General features: G+C 33.1%; 4 protein-coding genes and 2 long non-coding RNA genes across 7 annotated transcripts; 4 read left to right on the top strand and 2 right to left on the bottom strand.

Annotated features, from left to right (window-relative positions):
• The first annotated feature begins 155 nt into the window (after nucleotides 1-155).
• SAC52 (Ribosomal protein L16p/L10e family protein) lies at nucleotides 156-1,746 on the top strand. Of its 2 annotated transcripts, NM_001332111.1 has the most exons (5): nucleotides 256-471; nucleotides 591-808; nucleotides 980-1,092; nucleotides 1,188-1,269; nucleotides 1,382-1,703. In NM_001332111.1, the coding sequence occupies exons 2-5, from the start codon at nucleotides 692-694 to the stop codon at nucleotides 1,448-1,450; spliced, it is 381 nt and encodes a 126-aa protein (NP_001319000.1). In that variant the 5' UTR covers nucleotides 256-471; nucleotides 591-691; the 3' UTR covers nucleotides 1,451-1,703. The 2 variants fall into 2 exon arrangements, with proteins under 2 accessions (NP_563945.2, NP_001319000.1); NM_101298.3 differs by having other exon boundaries at nucleotides 156-321; nucleotides 591-1,092; nucleotides 1,382-1,746.
• Nucleotides 1,747-2,110: 364 nt separating this feature from the next.
• AT1G14330 (Galactose oxidase/kelch repeat superfamily protein) lies at nucleotides 2,111-4,374 on the bottom strand. The gene has a single exon (NM_101299.4). It carries the CDS (start codon nucleotides 3,740-3,742, stop codon nucleotides 2,417-2,419), a length of 1,326 nt encoding a protein of 441 aa, NP_172885.1. The 5' UTR covers nucleotides 3,743-4,374; the 3' UTR covers nucleotides 2,111-2,416.
• A 5,013-nt stretch (nucleotides 4,375-9,387) lies between these two features.
• AT1G14340 (RNA-binding (RRM/RBD/RNP motifs) family protein) lies at nucleotides 9,388-11,077 on the top strand. Its single transcript, NM_101300.4, has 5 exons — nucleotides 9,388-9,492; nucleotides 9,737-9,869; nucleotides 9,961-10,036; nucleotides 10,122-10,235; nucleotides 10,393-11,077. Exons 2-5 carry the CDS (start codon nucleotides 9,751-9,753, stop codon nucleotides 10,816-10,818), a joined length of 735 nt encoding a protein of 244 aa, NP_563946.1. The 5' UTR covers nucleotides 9,388-9,492; nucleotides 9,737-9,750; the 3' UTR covers nucleotides 10,819-11,077.
• A 9-nt stretch (nucleotides 11,078-11,086) lies between these two features.
• On the top strand, nucleotides 11,087-12,096 carry AT1G14345 (NAD(P)-linked oxidoreductase superfamily protein). The gene has a single exon (NM_101301.5). The coding sequence runs from the start codon at nucleotides 11,218-11,220 to the stop codon at nucleotides 11,806-11,808; it is 591 nt and encodes a 196-aa protein (NP_563947.1). The 5' UTR covers nucleotides 11,087-11,217; the 3' UTR covers nucleotides 11,809-12,096.
• Nucleotides 12,097-14,960: 2,864 nt separating this feature from the next.
• AT1G05067 lies at nucleotides 14,961-15,518 on the top strand. The gene has a single exon (NR_138829.1). It is a non-coding gene; the product is annotated as an other RNA (long non-coding RNA).
• Nucleotides 15,031-15,345, bottom strand: AT1G05073. Its single transcript, NR_138830.1, has one exon. It is a non-coding gene; the product is annotated as an other RNA (long non-coding RNA).
• Nucleotides 15,519-19,094: the final 3,576 nt, after the last annotated feature.

Raw genomic sequence — 19,094 nt, forward strand, 5'->3', positions numbered from 1 at the left:
TTGTTCTGAGTGATGGATAACATGAAAGATATGCTTATTTGTATCAATTCAATCCAATGTTGATTTTTTCCTTGAGGAGGAAGATAAAAAAAAAAAAACGTATATACAATCGATGGGCCCTAACCCTATCCCTAACAAATCTCTTTAATATGTAATGCGCTTTAATAGTTAAAGCCCATTAGTTAAAAACCCAGAGCTATATTGTTGACCTAGCAAATTTCGGATCTATAAATTGAAGCCATTTTCTAGGTCATTAGTTTTTTCGTCGAGCAGCCGCGCTTTTTGGCCGAGGAAGGATAAAGAGAGACGCCATGGGAAGAAGTAAGTTTCTCTCGATCTCTTGTGACTTCTCTGTCAGGATTTCTGTGTTCTTCCGATTCCTCCATGGATTTAATTAACCAAATGTTCTCTCTTTGTTGCGATTTTGAGATTCTGCGATTCAGTTTTTCTATTCATCGGATAAATGATTAGGTTTATATAGTTTCTCTTTAGATACCAATTGATTGATTAGGTTTTTATATACTGTGATGATTTTGAGCTATATGAGTTTGGTCTGAGCTGAAATCTGAATAATCTGAATATTGATTTAGGACCTGCGAGGTGTTACCGTCAGATCAAGGGTAAGCCATACCCAAAGTCTCGCTACTGTCGTGGTGTGCCAGATCCAAAAATCAGGATCTACGATGTTGGTATGAAGAGGAAGGGTGTTGATGAGTTTCCATTCTGTGTCCATTTGGTGTCATGGGAGAAGGAGAATGTGTCAAGTGAAGCACTTGAAGCTGCCCGTATTGCTTGCAACAAGTACATGGTGAAGTCTGCTGGAAAAGATGCTTTTCATTTGAGGATTAGGGTTCATCCTTTCCATGTTCTCAGGATTAACAAGATGCTTTCGTGTGCTGGAGCTGATAGGCTTCAGACTGGTATGAGAGGTGCTTTTGGTAAAGCTTTGGGTACTTGTGCTCGTGTTGCTATTGGACAGGTTCTTTTGTCTGTTCGTTGCAAGGATGCCCATGGTCACCATGCTCAAGAGGCTCTTCGTCGTGCTAAGTTCAAGTTCCCTGGTCGTCAAAAGATTATTGTCAGCAGGAAATGGTATGTTCAAAGATTGATCCTTGAATCATTTTGTTGTTTGATTGTTTTATGGATACAAGTAAGCTAACTCATCAAGTCTTTGACTTTTTTTTCAGGGGCTTCACGAAGTTTAACAGAGCTGACTTCACCAAGTTGAGGCAAGAGAAGCGTGTTGTCCCTGATGGTGTCAACGCTAAGGTATTATTGGCTTTACATCAGAATTGTCACTCTTTGATCCTATAGCAGTGATAGTTATCATTGGAAATATCATTTGTTGTTGAATTGAACAATGTTTTCGTTTTTTTTTCAGTTCCTCTCATGCCATGGACCTTTGGCTAACCGTCAGCCGGGAAGTGCCTTTTTGCCAGCCCACTACTGAAGAGTATCAGAACTGAAGTATCCTTCTCATTCCGGTGAAGAAGAATTATAATCAGCCTGAATCTTTTTACTTATCGTTATCTCTGGTGTTGTTTTAAGTTTTTAGTTGGACACAATCAGTATTCTGAATCTTTTTGTGACTCTTTTGTTTAAGCTCTGAAATGATTTTGTTCCTTCGTTCTTGGCCATATATCTTTCATTTGCAAGTTTTATCATGGCTTTAGCTTTAAATATTTTAATTGAAGATTTGCTTGAAAATCGTTGAAGTTTTAGATAGAGATGGGTGATTGCCTTGTTGGATCATTTAGTATGCATAAAAGATTTGAAATTAGCATAGCAAGCCCATCTTAGGTATTGTCATGCAAGGCTGAGAGTTCAAAGAGAAAATGACAGAGACCTACCTACACGTCAAAATCAGATGCAAACTGCCATTTTCCTGATTAAGTCTATCTTTGTTTTTTTTACTTTTCAAAGAATTAATTGCCATAATTTCTGAAGAAGGAAGCAAAAATCCCAAAACAGAGAACCAAGAGAAAGGAGAAAAATTGAAAAGTTTATGGTATTACTTGCAAGCAAAAGATCAAGTTATCTTGCAAACAACAACTATAAGATTAAAAGCTCTTTTTCTTCTCTTATCAGAGAATTGAAAGAAGAACACACAAAACACATAATATAGTCTCTTTGCGAAAAAATGAATGAAACGAATATAAACAAAAATTTTAACAAATAGTATAGCAGAACTGAAAAACTCTAGATTCTGAACTTTCTCCACCAAACTTATTACAAGACCTGTTTCTGTTCTTTCCAAGAAACTAACAATACCACCAAGATGATTGTATCCAATTGAATTCAAATAAATTTCTTTTATAACCAAAATTAATAAGAAAAAAAAGACTGCAACTTTCGACATCTCCAACGGCAGGAGAATCATAAAAATCATCTGAAAGTTATTGTTGAAACCCTTTTATCAGCAACCCATCACCGCGCAATTGTAAACAAAATTCGATGAATGTTTCCTACCGAGCAATGTCCATAGAGGCGGACTTCGATCACTAGATGGTATCCATGAATTCAGTTCAATGTACCCTCCACCTGAACTCCTAGGACCACCAATCACAATCAACCTCTCACCGCAAGCTCTAAACGCTAATCCCCAACCGTTAACCGAGTCAGCTCTTTCGGGCAATCTCCCTAAAGTAAACCATTTCTTACTCTCCTTATCATACTTCCTCACTTCCATATCAGCATGATCAGCAGCATACAATTCGTTATTCACAACCGCAACAAGAGGCGGCGCCTCTGCTGCTGCCGGCATTTCCCGGCTCCTTGGAGGCGACATTTCCGGTATCTCAGTCCATTTCTTCGTCTCTAAATCAAACTCCTCACCACAAGTAAGCACTTTCGAATCATTTCCACCAATTCCTCCAATCACATAGAACTTCCCATCCATGAAAACACCTGAACACATCTTCCTTGGTTTATTCATCTTCGGAAGTGTAGTCCAAGTCTGAAGCTCGGAGTTATACATCTCAGCGGAATCACTGATTTTGCCAAAAGAATCAAAACCACCAGCAAAGATCGCAATCTCTCCTAGACTCGCTGAGCCAAACAAACACCTCGGAGAATTCATCCTCATACCGGAAGACCAAGAGTTAGTCAAAAGACTATATCTATATATAACATGAGAAGAGTAATCATCTTTGCCTAACACAAGCAAATCCGTACCAACAGCTAAAGATTCTTTATCGGCACACATGAATGTAACACCTGAAGGCATTGTAGGCAAATTCATCCATCTTCTTTCAAAAGGATTGAAAGCAACCCATTCCAAAAGCTGACAAGAGAAGTAAACCCAATGTTCAACAATCTGGTTTTGCCTCCTGAGTCTATAAATCTCTCCGGTCTTCACCAAAGACCGAAAACTCCGGTTTAAAGAAGCAATCGAACCGTAACCAGACCTCGAGCAACGAATCAAACAGCTTATAGAATTGTCTCTGCCAATATCATTGATAAGTGAATCGCCATCGCTATTACCATTGTTGTTAGAATCAGATTGGTCTTGTTCTTGTTCATCTTCTTCAATGGCTTCATTCCCATGAATTGAAAATCCCATCAATCTGGGAGACTTGCTCTGTCTGAGCTCATCAACATCATTCTCCAATGCTCTTTTGCCATTGATGAGATTAGATTCAGAGGAATCTTCTGGTTGTGGATACATGTATGGCCACTTTGATTCTGAAAGACGAGAACTTGAGAAAATCCTTGACATCAAATATGTCCGATCTTCCACCATCTTCTCCGTACAGATTCCGATGTTAGAGAAATCAGATCGAGACGAGACCAAACACGAAATGCAAAATGGCTAAAAGAGAGAGAGAGATTCTGAGAAATCAAAAGACGATTAGATGATCCAAATCTCGATTGATAAAAATGGATTCAGAAGGAAAAACAAAAATTTGTCTCTTTATTGAAACATCAATCGCCAAAACAAATTTGGTAGCTTCAAAAGTCAGATCTTTAGATTCCAAATTTGACTCGGAAAACAAAAAAAGAAAACCCAGAAAAACGAATCACTGATCTGAATATGATTCCTTTAGCGGAGAAGAAGAAGGAGAGAACAATGGAGAATCTTTAACAAGGAAGAGATTATATAATAATAATAATAATAATAATAAGAAGAAGAAAGTACTTACGGATTTGGATTAACGAAAGAGAAAGAACAAAAAAAAAGAAGATTAAGAATATTTATTCAATTGTGGTCTGTTGGAAACTCTCTGCGAATCGGAAGTGAAGCGTAATGAGTTTCCTCAGGTCTGAAAGTTAAACTCTTTGGATGTCGAATTCAACTTCTCTCTCTCTCTTTCCTCTGTTTTATTCTTCTTCTTTTTTTTACTTGGGTTAAAGCTTTTGGAAACTTAATTAATTTAGTAATAATGGTTTCTCTTTCTACATGACGTCCGTAGTCCAAATTATTCAGATAAGATTTTCATAAAAGGAAATATTTTAGATTAAAAAATCAAGAAATTCAAAACTGTTTCTAGTTTTGTTTTGTTTTCTAGTGTTTTGAAGTTAATTAAATGTTCTAAAGTTTCAGTACTTTACTTGTTTATTTTTTTCCTCTGGTCAAAGGATGTTAAATTGCTTTGTAGTAAAACTCTATGTACGTCATAGTTTTTATTTCTTTGTTTTTCTACAAATGTACGTCACCAAAAAAAAACAACTTTACGTTTTAAAAGATAGATTTCTGTATGTAACTATTGACAATTTTTGAAGGTAAAGTTGATTTTTGTGAAGCACAGGCTAATTTCCGTGTTCAATATTTTTTTTGATTAATATACAATTTATCTGACCAATTACACGTTATAAAATCCTATATTCCACAAAGAAAAATATTAATATTATCTCTATTGAATTATTTTAGTTGTTTGCTAATACGAAAAAAAAGAACATATAAACGATTTTAACTAGACTACTAAAACTTTTTTTTTTCTTTTTTGACTAGTAAAACTTGAACACTACAATAATTATCTTAGACGAGATATATGAATTTTGGTTTGAAATTGTATCGATGGAATATAATTAGTGGGACAAATAAAGGACGACCTAGACGCATTTCCACGAAATATTATTTAGGAATATATAGTAGTACTTTTTCATTGGAATATAATTATACTTTTTCTGTTCTTCGAACATAACATTTCAGTTAAAAACTGTACTGGAAAGAAGAGGATGTATGTTTATCTGAATAAGCTGAACAGATAAATTAGGAAAACGAGAAAGCTGTCGACAAAGTGATCTAGAGGTTCACGGAGCACGTGTTGACGCACGTGGGAGTATATCTTTGCACATTAAATCATGAAATTAGTGTATTAATACCATTGTTATTACTAGTAGTTTATTACCGAGATTAATGCATTACTTATTTGTTGTCCGTTGACCAGAACTGATATGGTGGGTGGGCTCTTTTATCTCATCGGAAAAAATATTATTCGTCCGTTCTCTTGGACGTGTTGGTTTATCATAATTTTTATTCATCTACAAGTGTTTTATCGTTTAGCTGATGGCCTTTTTCAAAGCATGAGATAAATCTAAATGTAACAAATACTAAAAGATTAGTAAGACACTTATTATTATTATGGATAAAGGTCTTGATCGTACCATATGTTATCTTTACATATTTCACGCATTGATTAGAATTTTGATAAATCATCGAAGCTTAAGTCGCGCCGAAAGATTTTAGCGTGCAACTAAAGGATTATTATATTGCGAGTTGCATCTTGGCAGCTGTAATCCACTCATTAATTGCCACGTGTGAAGGCCATCTTTAAACATTATTTGGACGGTAGAAAAGAGCTTTATCAGTCGTTAGAATTTGTGAGTAATCTAATCAAATCATTTGCATATCTATCTTTCTAAACTGTGTTTTTTCTCTTATTTTGTTATATCTATCTTTTTATTTAGTTTTTGCTTTATCTTCTTAAGGCGAGATGTATGGTATCGTTAACAGTTAACACGGTATTTTGACTATTATCCAAGCTCGTGAAACCTTTTCATAAGTAATTCAAGGTGCAATGAAAATGAAAAAAAAAAAAAAATCGTTGAAGTTGACATCGTATAGAAGAGGTCTAAGATCCATATTTTATGTACTACTTTATAAATAAATTACAAATTTAATCTTTGAGACATTGTGGTGTTAATAATAACCATTTTGTATTTACTGAATTTCGATAATGTTTGTGACGTATTGTTCTATCAAAGTTTCCAAGTTTGATAAGATTTTTGGAGTCAAAGGTCAATAACTATGAATTTAAAATTCCGTTACCTTTCAACGATATTTATCTAATACTATCTCAGCAGAAATGCAGTTACCCTTAATTAATAAAAATATATATATATTCTACAGAGCTGTTTGTATTTTCATATGGTAAAGTTTCATTATCTTTTCGTTTTCAATGAATATTGGTTTTGACTTTTGACCACAAAAACAAAATGAATATTGGTTGGAGAAAGGTTAAATATAAATTTATTTATTTTTGCTTTCGAATTTTCTTCTAAAATTATCGAATAGGTGACTGTTTTTTTTTGGCGTATCTTATTAGTGACTTGTGTCTGAAAGTGAAGTCCTAAGAGCTGTCCACGTGATCTGTTTGTATTGTGTGTTCACATTCCTTTTCTTTCCACATTAATCTCTCTTATATTAAGTGTCTTAATTGATGACTACATTCCTAATTTATATATGTGAAAGTGTTATTAAGAATCTGAGTATTGTGTTACATAAGAATGGGTATAAGATTGCTAAAGAGAATCCCCAAAATTTTGTTTGTATTTATTTTCGAGTAGTTGATATACCTTCTCATGTGAGTTACATTACTTTACGAGCCATTATCCGACGCGTGAAAGCCCAGGCTACATCTGTATTCACAACTGAGGAAAAAGACAAAATTGCCAACAAAAGTATTAGGTTGAAAATTGATCATTACAAGTTGCAAGTTGCAGCACATTACAATATTTTCTTCTCATTACAAAAAATATCGAAAAAGATTTTTTGTGTGTGTATTTGAATAGCTGTTATACCAGCTAATTGTTTTGAATTATCCGTCGTAAGGAGATAACGTGGTGGCTCCTAATACCTTTACTTCTTCTTTTCTTCTCTTTTGGCAATGCCTTGTCATTCAAGTCAACGTCGAATTTCAACACGTGCTCTTCGTAAACTCAAGATTACATAGATTTGAATGTAACTAACTTATCACATCTTATATCTAGTCTTCTAAATTTTGCTGTCTATGGATAATATAACATAATATATGGTATATAAACAACACATTATGATAAATATCTTAAATACATTCACTTTAATGGGATCGTATGAAAACATTTTGTGTTTCTTTTGGTCATAATTGCAAGTTGAAGTATTGGTTAATGCTGACCATCAGGCAAATACGAAGAGTAAACAATACATGATTAACATCTAAGAATTGTTTGTTCTGGTTTCGGCCGTTTTAGTTTTCGGTGGATATGGAAAAATGTGTAGAACAAAAAGGTTCAGAACTCCAGAATTCTACCACACAAAAGAAATTGTTTCAGGTTTGACGCTTATAATTTATGATTTGTGGAACAATGACAAAGATTATCATCGACTAATCTTAGAAGACACTTATTAAGAATCACATATGAAAAAAGCTTACTAGATACAAATAATATAATAACAATAAACAAACTCTATTAACAATAGAGGAAAATTGGGAGATATCAACTTGGAATGTGATATTTGAATCGACTAATCGAGTCAATTAAAGACAAAGAAAATTATGATTTAAGAAAAACAGGTGAGTTTGATAAAACACGTTGTAGTCTTGTTGTAGATCTCCGAATTGACGTCAACTCAATATCAAAATCTTTCACTATGAAATTCAAAATCCGAATCAAAACGTCTAACCTAGCTATAGAATATATACATTAGTCAATGGTCAACCTTTTATATTTTATTGTTATAATCATATATGGTGAAGATAATTGTATTTGGAGGACCAATATTCAACTATTTCCTGTAATTTAGAACATTTATTTTTTTCTTAAATATATGTTTTTTGCTTATATATAGTCGCAATTTTTAGAAGTTCCATAATCCATATACTTGAACTTCTAAAGCTATAGTCGCAAGCACCTTATTGTTGTTGTTTAATAAAAGTTCTAATTTTGGTAGACAAGTGAAAAAACAAAATTAAACTATCTGGTGTTTACATATATGAAAAATATACATTTCCAGCAGTGAATTTTGGTTTTGCATGAAAAATACATAAATAGCAATTCACTGCAGCAGGGGTCAGAATATAGAAACATGAACCACACACATAAAAAAAAAGTAGATTCTGACTAGATCAATCTGAATTAAAAACTAGTAAATTTTGACAGACGGACGTGGCCGTGGAAAGAAGTAGAAAGAGACAATGAGAGATGGAGAAAGAGAGACGTAAGTATTGATTTGGCCAACGGCTCATATGCAAAGAATATTAATAATAATAATGTTCTTTGCGTTTTTTTACCAATTACATCAAACATTTGTTAGGCACACGTCTTTTCTTTTTCTCCTTTTTAGTTAAGGGCATCTCCATCCATGAAAAACCCACAAAGTTTCTCAAACAAAAAAAAATTAATATTATATTATAATTTGATTTTTTGATTAAAAAAATATTTTTATTAAAAAGTTGAATCAATAATTAAAAGGGAATTATCATGATGGATTGTAGAGAATATCTCAGAGTTTCTCAAGTAAGAAACTTTCTACTCTCTCTCCTTCATTTTTATTATTTTTATTTTTTAATTGTGAGAAACTCTTATAAAAAACCCCCAATGAAAATGGTCTAACTTTCTTTTCCGTTGAATTTCTCTCATGTATTAACAGTAACATAAGTATTTATATCACATACACTTGTCAAATTTGTCTCTTTAGAGATTTTAAAAAGTTATCACTTAGAGAACTTTTACCTGTTTGGACTTTGGACGGTTAGACAGATAATATCTAAAATTACTCCAATTTTTATATATACATGCAATACTAAGGTATAAAAAAGGTTCTAGAATGTTAAAATCGTTGCTGAAAAAAAACAAAATCGTCTATAGATTGTTAATTTTTGCTTCTTGTACAAACACTTAGTAATGATTAATGATTTAATTTTAATATGTAAAGACTGATTTTTAAAATAAAAAATAGCATAAGATGAAAATTTATGTTTCAAAAAATATTTGTGATTATGGGTTGTTTGAGACTGGAAAATAATCAAACAACATTGGGCCTTTCATGTAGAATTTTTTATTACATTTAGAACCGTTAACGATATGGGCTAACTCAAGACATTAAAGGCCCAACATTGAGTTACTAAACGGCGCAGTTTTTAGCTTTTTAAAATTGCGTCTTTTTCGTTCACTGAAAAGGTAGTCCTTCTCTTTCCCACTCACATCATCAACTTCATCAATTCATCACCTTTGTCTCTCTTTCAAGCTTCTCTGTGTGTGATCTCCGTTGGTCAACAACAACTACAACAGGTAACTTCTATTCTTCGATTCCTTAAATTTCTTCTCTAGAGCTTAGTGAATCAACGATTTAGGTCTGAACATATTTGGCAATCTGTCCTTGCTCAAATTTCGCTTGAAAATTTCAATCCCAAATCATGTAAAGCTAAATCGGAAAGTTCTATGTAGTTCCCAAAGTTGAATCACGAACTGGAAGTAATTTAATTTATTGACTTAGGATATGTTGAAATTTTTAGGTTTTTTGTTTTGTTTTTAGCTTATTGAGCAGAGATGGATCATCAATTTGGATATGGTGTTGAAGTTACTGGGTTATCTCCATCTGTTACTCATAATGATCTTATCGATTTCTTCTCTTTCTCTGGTACTATCCAAGATATTGATATTGTCAGGTGAGTCTTTTTACTTTTTAGCAAGTTTGTTGTTTGTTTGCTTATTCTGGATTCAAAAGAGTACACTTTGTAATGTTGTTAATGAGACTAGGTCGGGTGAGCAAGCTTGTACTGCTTATGTGATGTTTAAGGATTCTTATTCTCAAGAAACTGCTGTTTTACTCACTGTAAGTGTTAGTTTGGATTTGATTCACTCTTTCTATCTTTTTTGGATGTCTCTTGAGAAATCACTCACTTCTTTGATATCTTCAGGGCGCAACGATATTGGATCAGCGTGTTTGTATAACTCGTTGGGGACAACATCACGAAGAGTTCGATTTCTGGAATGCGACTTCGCGAGGTTTTGAAGATGAATCGGACTCACAAGTATGTATCGCTTTTGACACTTCTCTCAACTTTGATCTTTCTGTCTTCTTTTTTTGTTAAAATAGTTAAATCTAACGGTCACTGGTTCAGTAGTCTTTATGTTGAAGTTTGATGCTTGGTCTCAATTCTAAAGCTTATTCGTTCTTCAATCATGTAGCATTATGCTCAACGAAGCGAGTTCAACGCTGGAGAAGCAGTGACAAAAGCTCAAGAAGTGGTGAAAATAATGCTTGCCACAGGATTCGTGCTAGGCAAAGACGCTTTAAGCAAAGCTAAAGCCTTTGATGAATCCCACGGCGTATCAGCTGCAGCGGTGGCTAGAGTATCTCAACTAGAACAGAGGATTGGTCTTACTGACAAAATCTTTACCGGACTTGAAGCTGTTAGAATGACTGACCAAAGGTATCATGTTTCAGATACAGCTAAATCAGCTGTCTTTGCCACAGGAAGAACCGCGGCAGCAGCTGCAACTAGTGTTGTCAATAGCAGTTACTTCTCCAGCGGAGCTCTTTGGCTGTCTGGTGCATTAGAGAGAGCTGCTAAAGCCGCATCTGATCTCGGTACCCGCGGCTCAAGGCAGTGAATAGACCAATGGCCCGATTCAGAACCGTATTCGTCTGTGAATATATATGATGCAAAGCTGATCATGAATAACTGGCTCATGAAGTGTGATAAGACCAAATTTTATCAAAACGAATACCATATAGAAATCTATCAAAGTATACTCTCACATGATGATGCTGATATAGAGTTTGGTTACATTACCTACATCTTAACTCTTCATTAGTAGCATAATCTTTTTTCTTATATAATTTCTGATTTATATCATTCTATGGTTGATATTGATTCAATATTTGGATAGATGTTGTATCCATAGAGCTTAGGCCACGTGGCACAATTTGCGCCAAAAAATCAAATCCAAAAAACAGAGAAGTCATCATCTTTTCACTCCAAATCTTCCAGTCACTCAAATCATTCTCTCATGGCAGCTTCTTCCTCAATTCCGCCGTCAACCGCCGTAACCTCCGTCGTTCGCAAATCTCTCCTCCTCTCAACCACCTTCTCCTTCCCCGCTTCTTCATTGTCTCCCTCCACGAAACTACCACAAAGACACATTCAAAGATTGCTCCTAGCTTCCTCCTCCGCATCCGCATCCACCGTTCCTTCCGATTCCAAACCGGCGAAGAAAGAAACAGTCTACTTCGACGGCGGAGCTCATTACGGAGATCTATTAGCCAATCTCATTCTAGGTCTAACCATCCTTTGGCTCCCACTAACCTTAGCTGCAGTGTCTCGAGCTTTTAACCTTCGTTACAGGTTCACTAACCTCCGCGTGACGGTTATTTCGGGACTCACCGGAGATGATCGGAGCGATTTCTCGTACAAAGTGATAAAAGACGTTCAAGTTGTGCCGAGGTTCATCGGAGAATGGGGAGATATCATCATTACTTTGAAAGATGGAACTAAAGTGGATTTGAGAAGTGTCCCTAAGTTCAGAGAGATTGCTAAGTACTGTTTATCTATGGCTGATCAACCTGCTGTTTTGAAAGAATCTGGTGCTAAAGGCTTTTGATTATTTCTCATTTCTGGGCAAAATTGATTCTTCTTGTTGTGATTTCTTCAGTACAAATCGAATCCTTTCCATGTTCTTTCATTTGTTATTGATTTCTTCATCTCTGTATTGTTAAGACGATCGTATCTAAACGGCGCGCGATTTTAGCTCTACAATAAGAAACGGCGTGATGTTTGGTTAATGTTGAAACGGCAGGTAGTCCTCTTTTAGATTAGAGAAATGGCATGGATATTAATACTATCTTCTTCTTTTTTATTCATATGGCTGCATTTTAAGAATATAGAGGATTAACAGCCCAAAGTTTGGATTAAAAAAAAAACAGCCCAAAGTTATTTATTAATTATTCAAGTTCAAAATAGCGTCAATTATCTTTAATTTATATACACGTTTATTTATTTCTACTTTTCTAATAACCAAGATTCATCATAAGCAAATTAATCTCTAAAAAGTAAAAACTATCAAGTTTATACAAATGGGCAAACGAAAATGTATAATTTGAATAATGTGCCCACATTAATTTCTATACTCGCATATGAAAATATGATTACGTTTTTTATGGGATAACGGATTCAAATACAAGAAATGGGATTACATATTCAATAGCTTCCTTTGTTAGTACTTTAATTCTAGTAGTTCAAAGACTAATTAATAAGAACTACATATGGTCCTATCTGTTAAATTTGACCATATTAATCTAATAATCTCCATTGGATTCCACTAAAATTTGTTAAAAAAATATTAGTAGAGAATTTCGTAAGAGAAGGTTGATGAGTATGTATAGGGAGTCTTATTAAAGCTTCTGCCTCTGACACATTCTCATCAAATCTTATGTAGTCTTCCCCATTTCCCAATTTTGACCATATTATTCTTGTTTTTATTCTTTGTTTATCATACCCCGTTGTCTTCTTTCATTGTTTATCCTATACGTTTTCTAATCACATATAGGGTGTGATATGGTGAAAGCAAAAAGATGTGGGAGTAAAATAAAAATAGATTTTGGCGTAATTATTTCTGTCCATTTTCTCTAATTGTTTTGTAGCGGAAAAAATTATAAAGTTTTCGACACTTTCAGCTCAAACCTTTTTTTTTCCTTTTTCTGTGAATCATAGGCGAATCTAGAGTAATATTTTATTTTACTCTAACAAATATAACCAATAACACCCATAGTTTTTATATCTCCACTCCAATGATGCACTATTTTTAGAGAAACATCCGAAATATGAATACATTATCTCCAAAATATAGTGTTAGAAGTTGGTTTCGCAATGTGAGTTCATAGAAGTTGCATATAAAGCATAAATATACACCGTAAAGATAGATGGCTCACTATCCACCAGCAACTTTCAATTAAAAAGGAACATTTTGCAGAATTCATATTTCTCTCTTTGTTCCCAAGCTTTATGTCACATTGTTTCACATGCATGGGCAGAATGGGCTGATTGGCACATATGTGCACTTACATGTCCGTGCGCTGTGCGCATCTGTAAAAGTTCATGTCTACATGGTAAACAAGTACGCGTATTGAATACGTACACATACATACCTCTAAAATGGCGTATTCACGAGAAATCCAAAATACAATATGGGATCAATATCCAATATCAGCTGAATTCTTCGGATAACTTAGAATCTATATATAAAGCAAAAACCTTATAATATACTATTAACTTTATCTCAAAAAGGAAAGTGGTTAATTCTGAATTTGGTCAGTCTTTTTAATTTTAAAATAAATAGAAAAAGGGCGGCGCATAGTAGAAGTTTTGTCAAATGTCAGGCTAACACGCATCCTTAAATTGTGCAAGAATGTCTTTCTTACACCCTCCCATTGTTTCCTCATATAACAGATAAACTGAAAAATTCTGCTGGTAGATCATTTTGAATAATTTCAGAAGGATAATCCATATATATGCTAACTTTAACAAAACAGTATATATATAAAGCAATGAAAAGAAATTAGAGTGATCATATCTAAAAGATAAGAAACCTTAGTATAAAGCCAAACTAAAAATAGAAAGGTTAGTGTATATAATATATACAAGGAAAATCTGATGATCAAGGGCACCTTAATCGAATGATAACGGAGGACTAACTAAAATTAAAATGGACATCGGATTCCTGAGACTATATAAGAGCTTTTCGTTGTAGCCTTGTAGGTATAGGAGGAAGTATTTTAAAAGAAGAAGTAAAGCTGGCTCCAATATGAGTGAGGCCCCATGCGATTGTAGGAATCCCAAGCAAGTTAACCTCTACTAAACGTTTATATTTTAAATGCCGGAAAAAATAAAAAATAGTAGTGCGTGTTTTCTGGATTAATTTGAGGTGTGTGTATATTTTGATCCAATTTTTTTTCTAAAAACTAACCTTTTTGTTGTTGTCTATATTACTCTATATGTTTCGGAACTGTCAATATACTGTATTTAAGATATAAAATGTTCGTTAAAATTCAGATATTATGGAGCCTTCATTTTGGAAAATATCATATTTATCGTCTTCCCCTCTCCTCCTCTGCCTTGACTAGAAGAAGTCTAGAACCCAAGAGGTATGGGAGCTGAGCCCTTAAACCAAATGAATCGACTTTTGTTATATAAAATGAGTCCATACTATACGATGTGGCGAATAAAAGATAAAAGGCAACTTAGTGATGATACGAGAGCCGCATGAAACCGAAATCCACGGGCACGGCCTAATTGTACTATAGTATATAAAAGTGTACATATCTATATAAAATATTTTTTTTTTGTTAGAATAGGATGATGGTCAAAAGATATACATTGCATTATAAAATATGATCTAAATTTTGTTCTCTACTATAATTTTAAGTAAGAGTCTTAGAAATTTTAAGTATCTTTTCTACTGTTATTTTAAGTAAAAGTCTAGAAATTTTAAGTATATATGTTTTCTACGTGACAAAATTAATTGACTTAAAATGGTTTAATCCTCTAAAGTTATCATGCATTGAGTGAGTTCGAATTCCTATATAAGTAGAGATGAAATGGTACATGACCATTAGACTAAAGAAACAGGAAGATATAACATTAACGCATAACCATACGTACGTAACTACTACTACCGTACTACGTACGATCTATAGTAACGTGTGTATATAATAATAATTAATACCAATACAATTGTTCTGAAGAATCGTTAAACGGAATCGAATAATCACGTAGTATCCGATCTACGTAGATATAACTCTCTCTCTTTTTTGTTTAATTGTATTTCAATAACATAGAAAATCACTTACTCTTTTCTTTTCAGAAAATCTCAGTTTTCTTCGAAGTCGCTAATTTTTGTTTTGGTTTAACATGTAGACGTAGTGGGCAGCGACGTAGGGAGAGAGAAGAAAGACACGTGGAGGTGAGTGGTATGATTTGGAGACCGCTCCTACTTGGGCATGATGTGATCAGAAAAAGAGCCCCACGAACGTTTTCATCTCATTAAAACTATAATCAATCTCTCTGGGAACTTGGGCCATTCCCTCCAACAACTAACACCATCGACACATACTTTTTGCTGAGTTATTTTGTTTATATATTAATTATGATTATCAATGTATTAATCTTTTGATTATGTTTGTCAAGATATTTTTTTTTGTGTGCAAAGTTTGTCAAAATATTTGAGTCACCACTTTTATTGTGGATCTTCACAAGTTCGCATACTATCCCACTTATCATTAAAACTAACGGAAACTTTTGTAGTAATAGATTATCAAAACATAATATATATGTAGTTTTAAGTATTTCATTCCGATGATTAATTTTAGTTAAGTAGAAGTCCATAAAACAATGAGGATTCACTGTTGGAAAAATAAAAAGAGGATTCACCACTGCTCAATTCTTTTTCTTTAGATGCATGCTAAGTAGACCATACATTGTAGTGTTGCTTTCATGATGAGGATAAGGTTTAATCTCTTTAGAACACAAAGTAAGAAAAAATATATGCCATATTATGCATATGTATTAGTTAATTAAATTAAATTAAATTTACTGTGTTTATGACGAATAATATGACAATATTGTCACGGACTTGGTCAAAAATATTTGCTGCAAAGTCCACATAGGGTTGGCCATAGCCTTGGAAAAAATAGAATATTTTCAATCACTCTTTCTATTTGGACCCTTTGCATATTTCATTAATATGTTTTCAGTCTTTTTTTTTTTTGTCAATAAAATATATTTTCAGTCTTATTTCTCCTAAATTGACGTCGATATAAACTCAACATAATATGGAAATCAATATTGTGTATAGAGTATTTATGCAAATTTATACAATCCGAGAGCTAGTGGAGATAACAGGTGCTTCAAAAGCATTAGGTATTGATCCAATGGGATTGTAGATGTGATGGAAGATGTATGTTCACTCTCAATCACAGTAGATCCAAAAAAAGCCACACAAAATGGCATAAAGAGTCGAGAACGACCCATGTGGTGGAGGGAATACTTTTCTTTCTCCCCTTTTAAAAAACTATCTTGAACATATTTACGAAAACCAAACCTTAACAGATATTTAATGTATACATAATATTTACATGAGTATTATCTCAAATTACTTAAGACATGATTTGCTAATCTCGACTTATACGACGATCTGCTCATCTCGACTTTCTTAAAATGATTGTTTTCCCAATAGAAAAGTTAAAAGGGGGAAAACGTTTCCATTCAATTAAATGATTGATATTCAGTTAATCATTTAACAGCAAAATCAACATCCAATTACACGTTCATGTATCCATTTAAAAAGGATTAAAAGAAGAAGAAGAAGAAGAAGAAGATAAAGTAGTAAAAGAAAATTTAAAAGGCATCGAATATTATAAAGACCTAAGACTTCGTTGGATTAATTTTAAAAGAAAATTAAAAAGTGAATGAGTTTGTAGTAGTAGTGTAAAATGTGAACTAAAAGGAAGGCTTTTGTTGAACAAAAAAAAAGAAAAAAGGAAGGCTTTTACCTAGGGTTCCATTATTTATCATAGACTTTAGTCCTTTTTTGGTTTCTTGTAACTCTATCGGTGTCTGCTTGTGGGCCTTCTCATACCACCGACCCTTTTGCTCCATAACATATATACACACACCTTTGTTTATTTAGTAATTTGTGAGAATGACTAGTTTTTGTTATTTGTCCCCAAAAAAAAAAAAAAAACTAGTTTTTGTTGTTATACGATGTTCAAATATTTGTACACATTGGAAACATAATAAGTCAATTCAAATTACGCAAGCTACCACCTTATGGTAATATCTATAAGAATGTAATAACTAAGTAGGTTTCCACATTATATTGGTTTTTAAGATTACCTCAAAAATCTATTATCTTTTGTTTCAAAATATTTATCGATTTTAGGCATCGAATCTAGTTACATACACCTCTATTATTTGAAAATGAATGAACTGATGATGATTGAAGTGTTGAGAAATGTGGGTGATGTCATGTACAGTAAGTCAATAATATTGTAGTGGAGAGAACAGAATGAAGCAGTGAATCACTGATTCTTCCCCGCCAAAACATCCGAATCTAATAGTATTAACAGTTCAAAACATCGTTTTCTAACCTGATACTAGCTTAATTATATTGCATTTAGAGTTTTGTTTGGTTTACTAAAATTGAACCCATTGATTTTTCCTTGACATGCACTTGTCAGCAATGCTATGTGCTTTTTATTTGGACATATATGTGTCTCAGTCTCACTGTCTCCATGTGTATACATCATTCAGTTACAAATCGATAATCATATTTTATAACTGATACATCTACCTATTTATTGCGCGTACTTACGACGGTTCCGTTGAGACTTGAGATAGTTACGTTAATTCACGTATCGATCGTTTTCATTCAAAATATTGTTAATGTATTCTACATACCTTGATATGCACTAGTACGTACATTCAGAAAAATCGAGTCCGGTGATCGAAGAATCATACAACACGTACGTACGATCGTACGCAAACATGTTAATGAGCAAATATATATAGTTATTATTGTTATCAAATACTAATAAATATACATAACTTTGATACTTGGTACTTGGTAGTACTATTATTTAGAGATATTATATTTAATAATAAAAATAATAAACTGGGCTGGACCAAGATTGACCTCACTGTTTATCTTTTTCTTTTTTGATAACTTGTTTTAATATATGTCTTTTCGAAAGAAACTTGAGTGAAATCGAAAAAATAAAATACAAAACAAAACAAAAAGAAATAATCTTGATATATATGCTACCGAAATTTTCGAAATGAAGTTAACATATAAACATAAAACTATAACGTTAAGTTTAATCGCATTGATCGCATTACTAAGTTGAATCCTTATATTTATTATACTCATGCAGAACAAAAAAAATCACGTGTGATAATTTTGGTATAGTTATGATCCAATTAGAAACTTTTTTGTTTCAGAAAGAAATTCACATCAATCTTAAAAGAGAACTCCCACTTAATAACAAAAGAGAAGATTCATGAAATTGGGTAGAAGCTTTAGGAAATGTTCCTTTGTTTGGACACTTATTATAAGTTATGTCAATATTATATGTTATTGACACTTCATTAGAGTAAAATACAAACTAGAAACTGAGAAGAGAATTAAACTTGGGCCTAAAACTATATAGTCTAGAAAATAAATTAAAAGCAAATATAATTACACAAAAGGATGTAGACAAAAGACAATTAAGTAACAGTAAAATAATACTACAATTTTCTTACATCCACTGCTCATAAAATGTGATATGTCAGAAGTGCTTCGCTGTCTAAATTTCAAATCCAAGGCACCACGCGCTAATGTACCGCTTGTATCTCATGTTCCAATTAAAATTCGACAATTCATAATTCATCAACTATTCATTCTTGTTTTTGTTGTCAAAACTGAATTTTCTCCAAATAAAATCAAACTTTGAAATTTCTCTCTTGGATATTTATAAATACATGATCATTCTGACTAATAAAAAGAAAATCACTAATCCGGCTTAATTTTTCAAAAGTTAATTATTCTCTCGAAAGAGTAGATAAATTTGAGAGAAATTAATGACTTCAAGGATAATTACTTTAGTTATTTATTTGTTTGTTTATTCCATTTGTACACACACACACTAAAGACTAGAGGGTAGCAAGTAGTTACCAAAATTAATTGCATTGGTCGTGACTGGTGGGAGCTTTCCGTTTGGGTCTATCTAAATTAAATTGAAACAGCTCACTGGACATGACTTTGCATTTGAGATTAAAAGAAATTAATTTTGGGAAAATTCAAAAATTTGAAACCTAAAGAATCGAAATCAAACGAATAATGGCCGTTGAATC

Source organism: Arabidopsis thaliana (assembly GCF_000001735.4).
Source record: "Arabidopsis thaliana chromosome 1 sequence".
Taxonomy (NCBI): Eukaryota; Viridiplantae; Streptophyta; class Magnoliopsida; order Brassicales; family Brassicaceae; genus Arabidopsis; species Arabidopsis thaliana.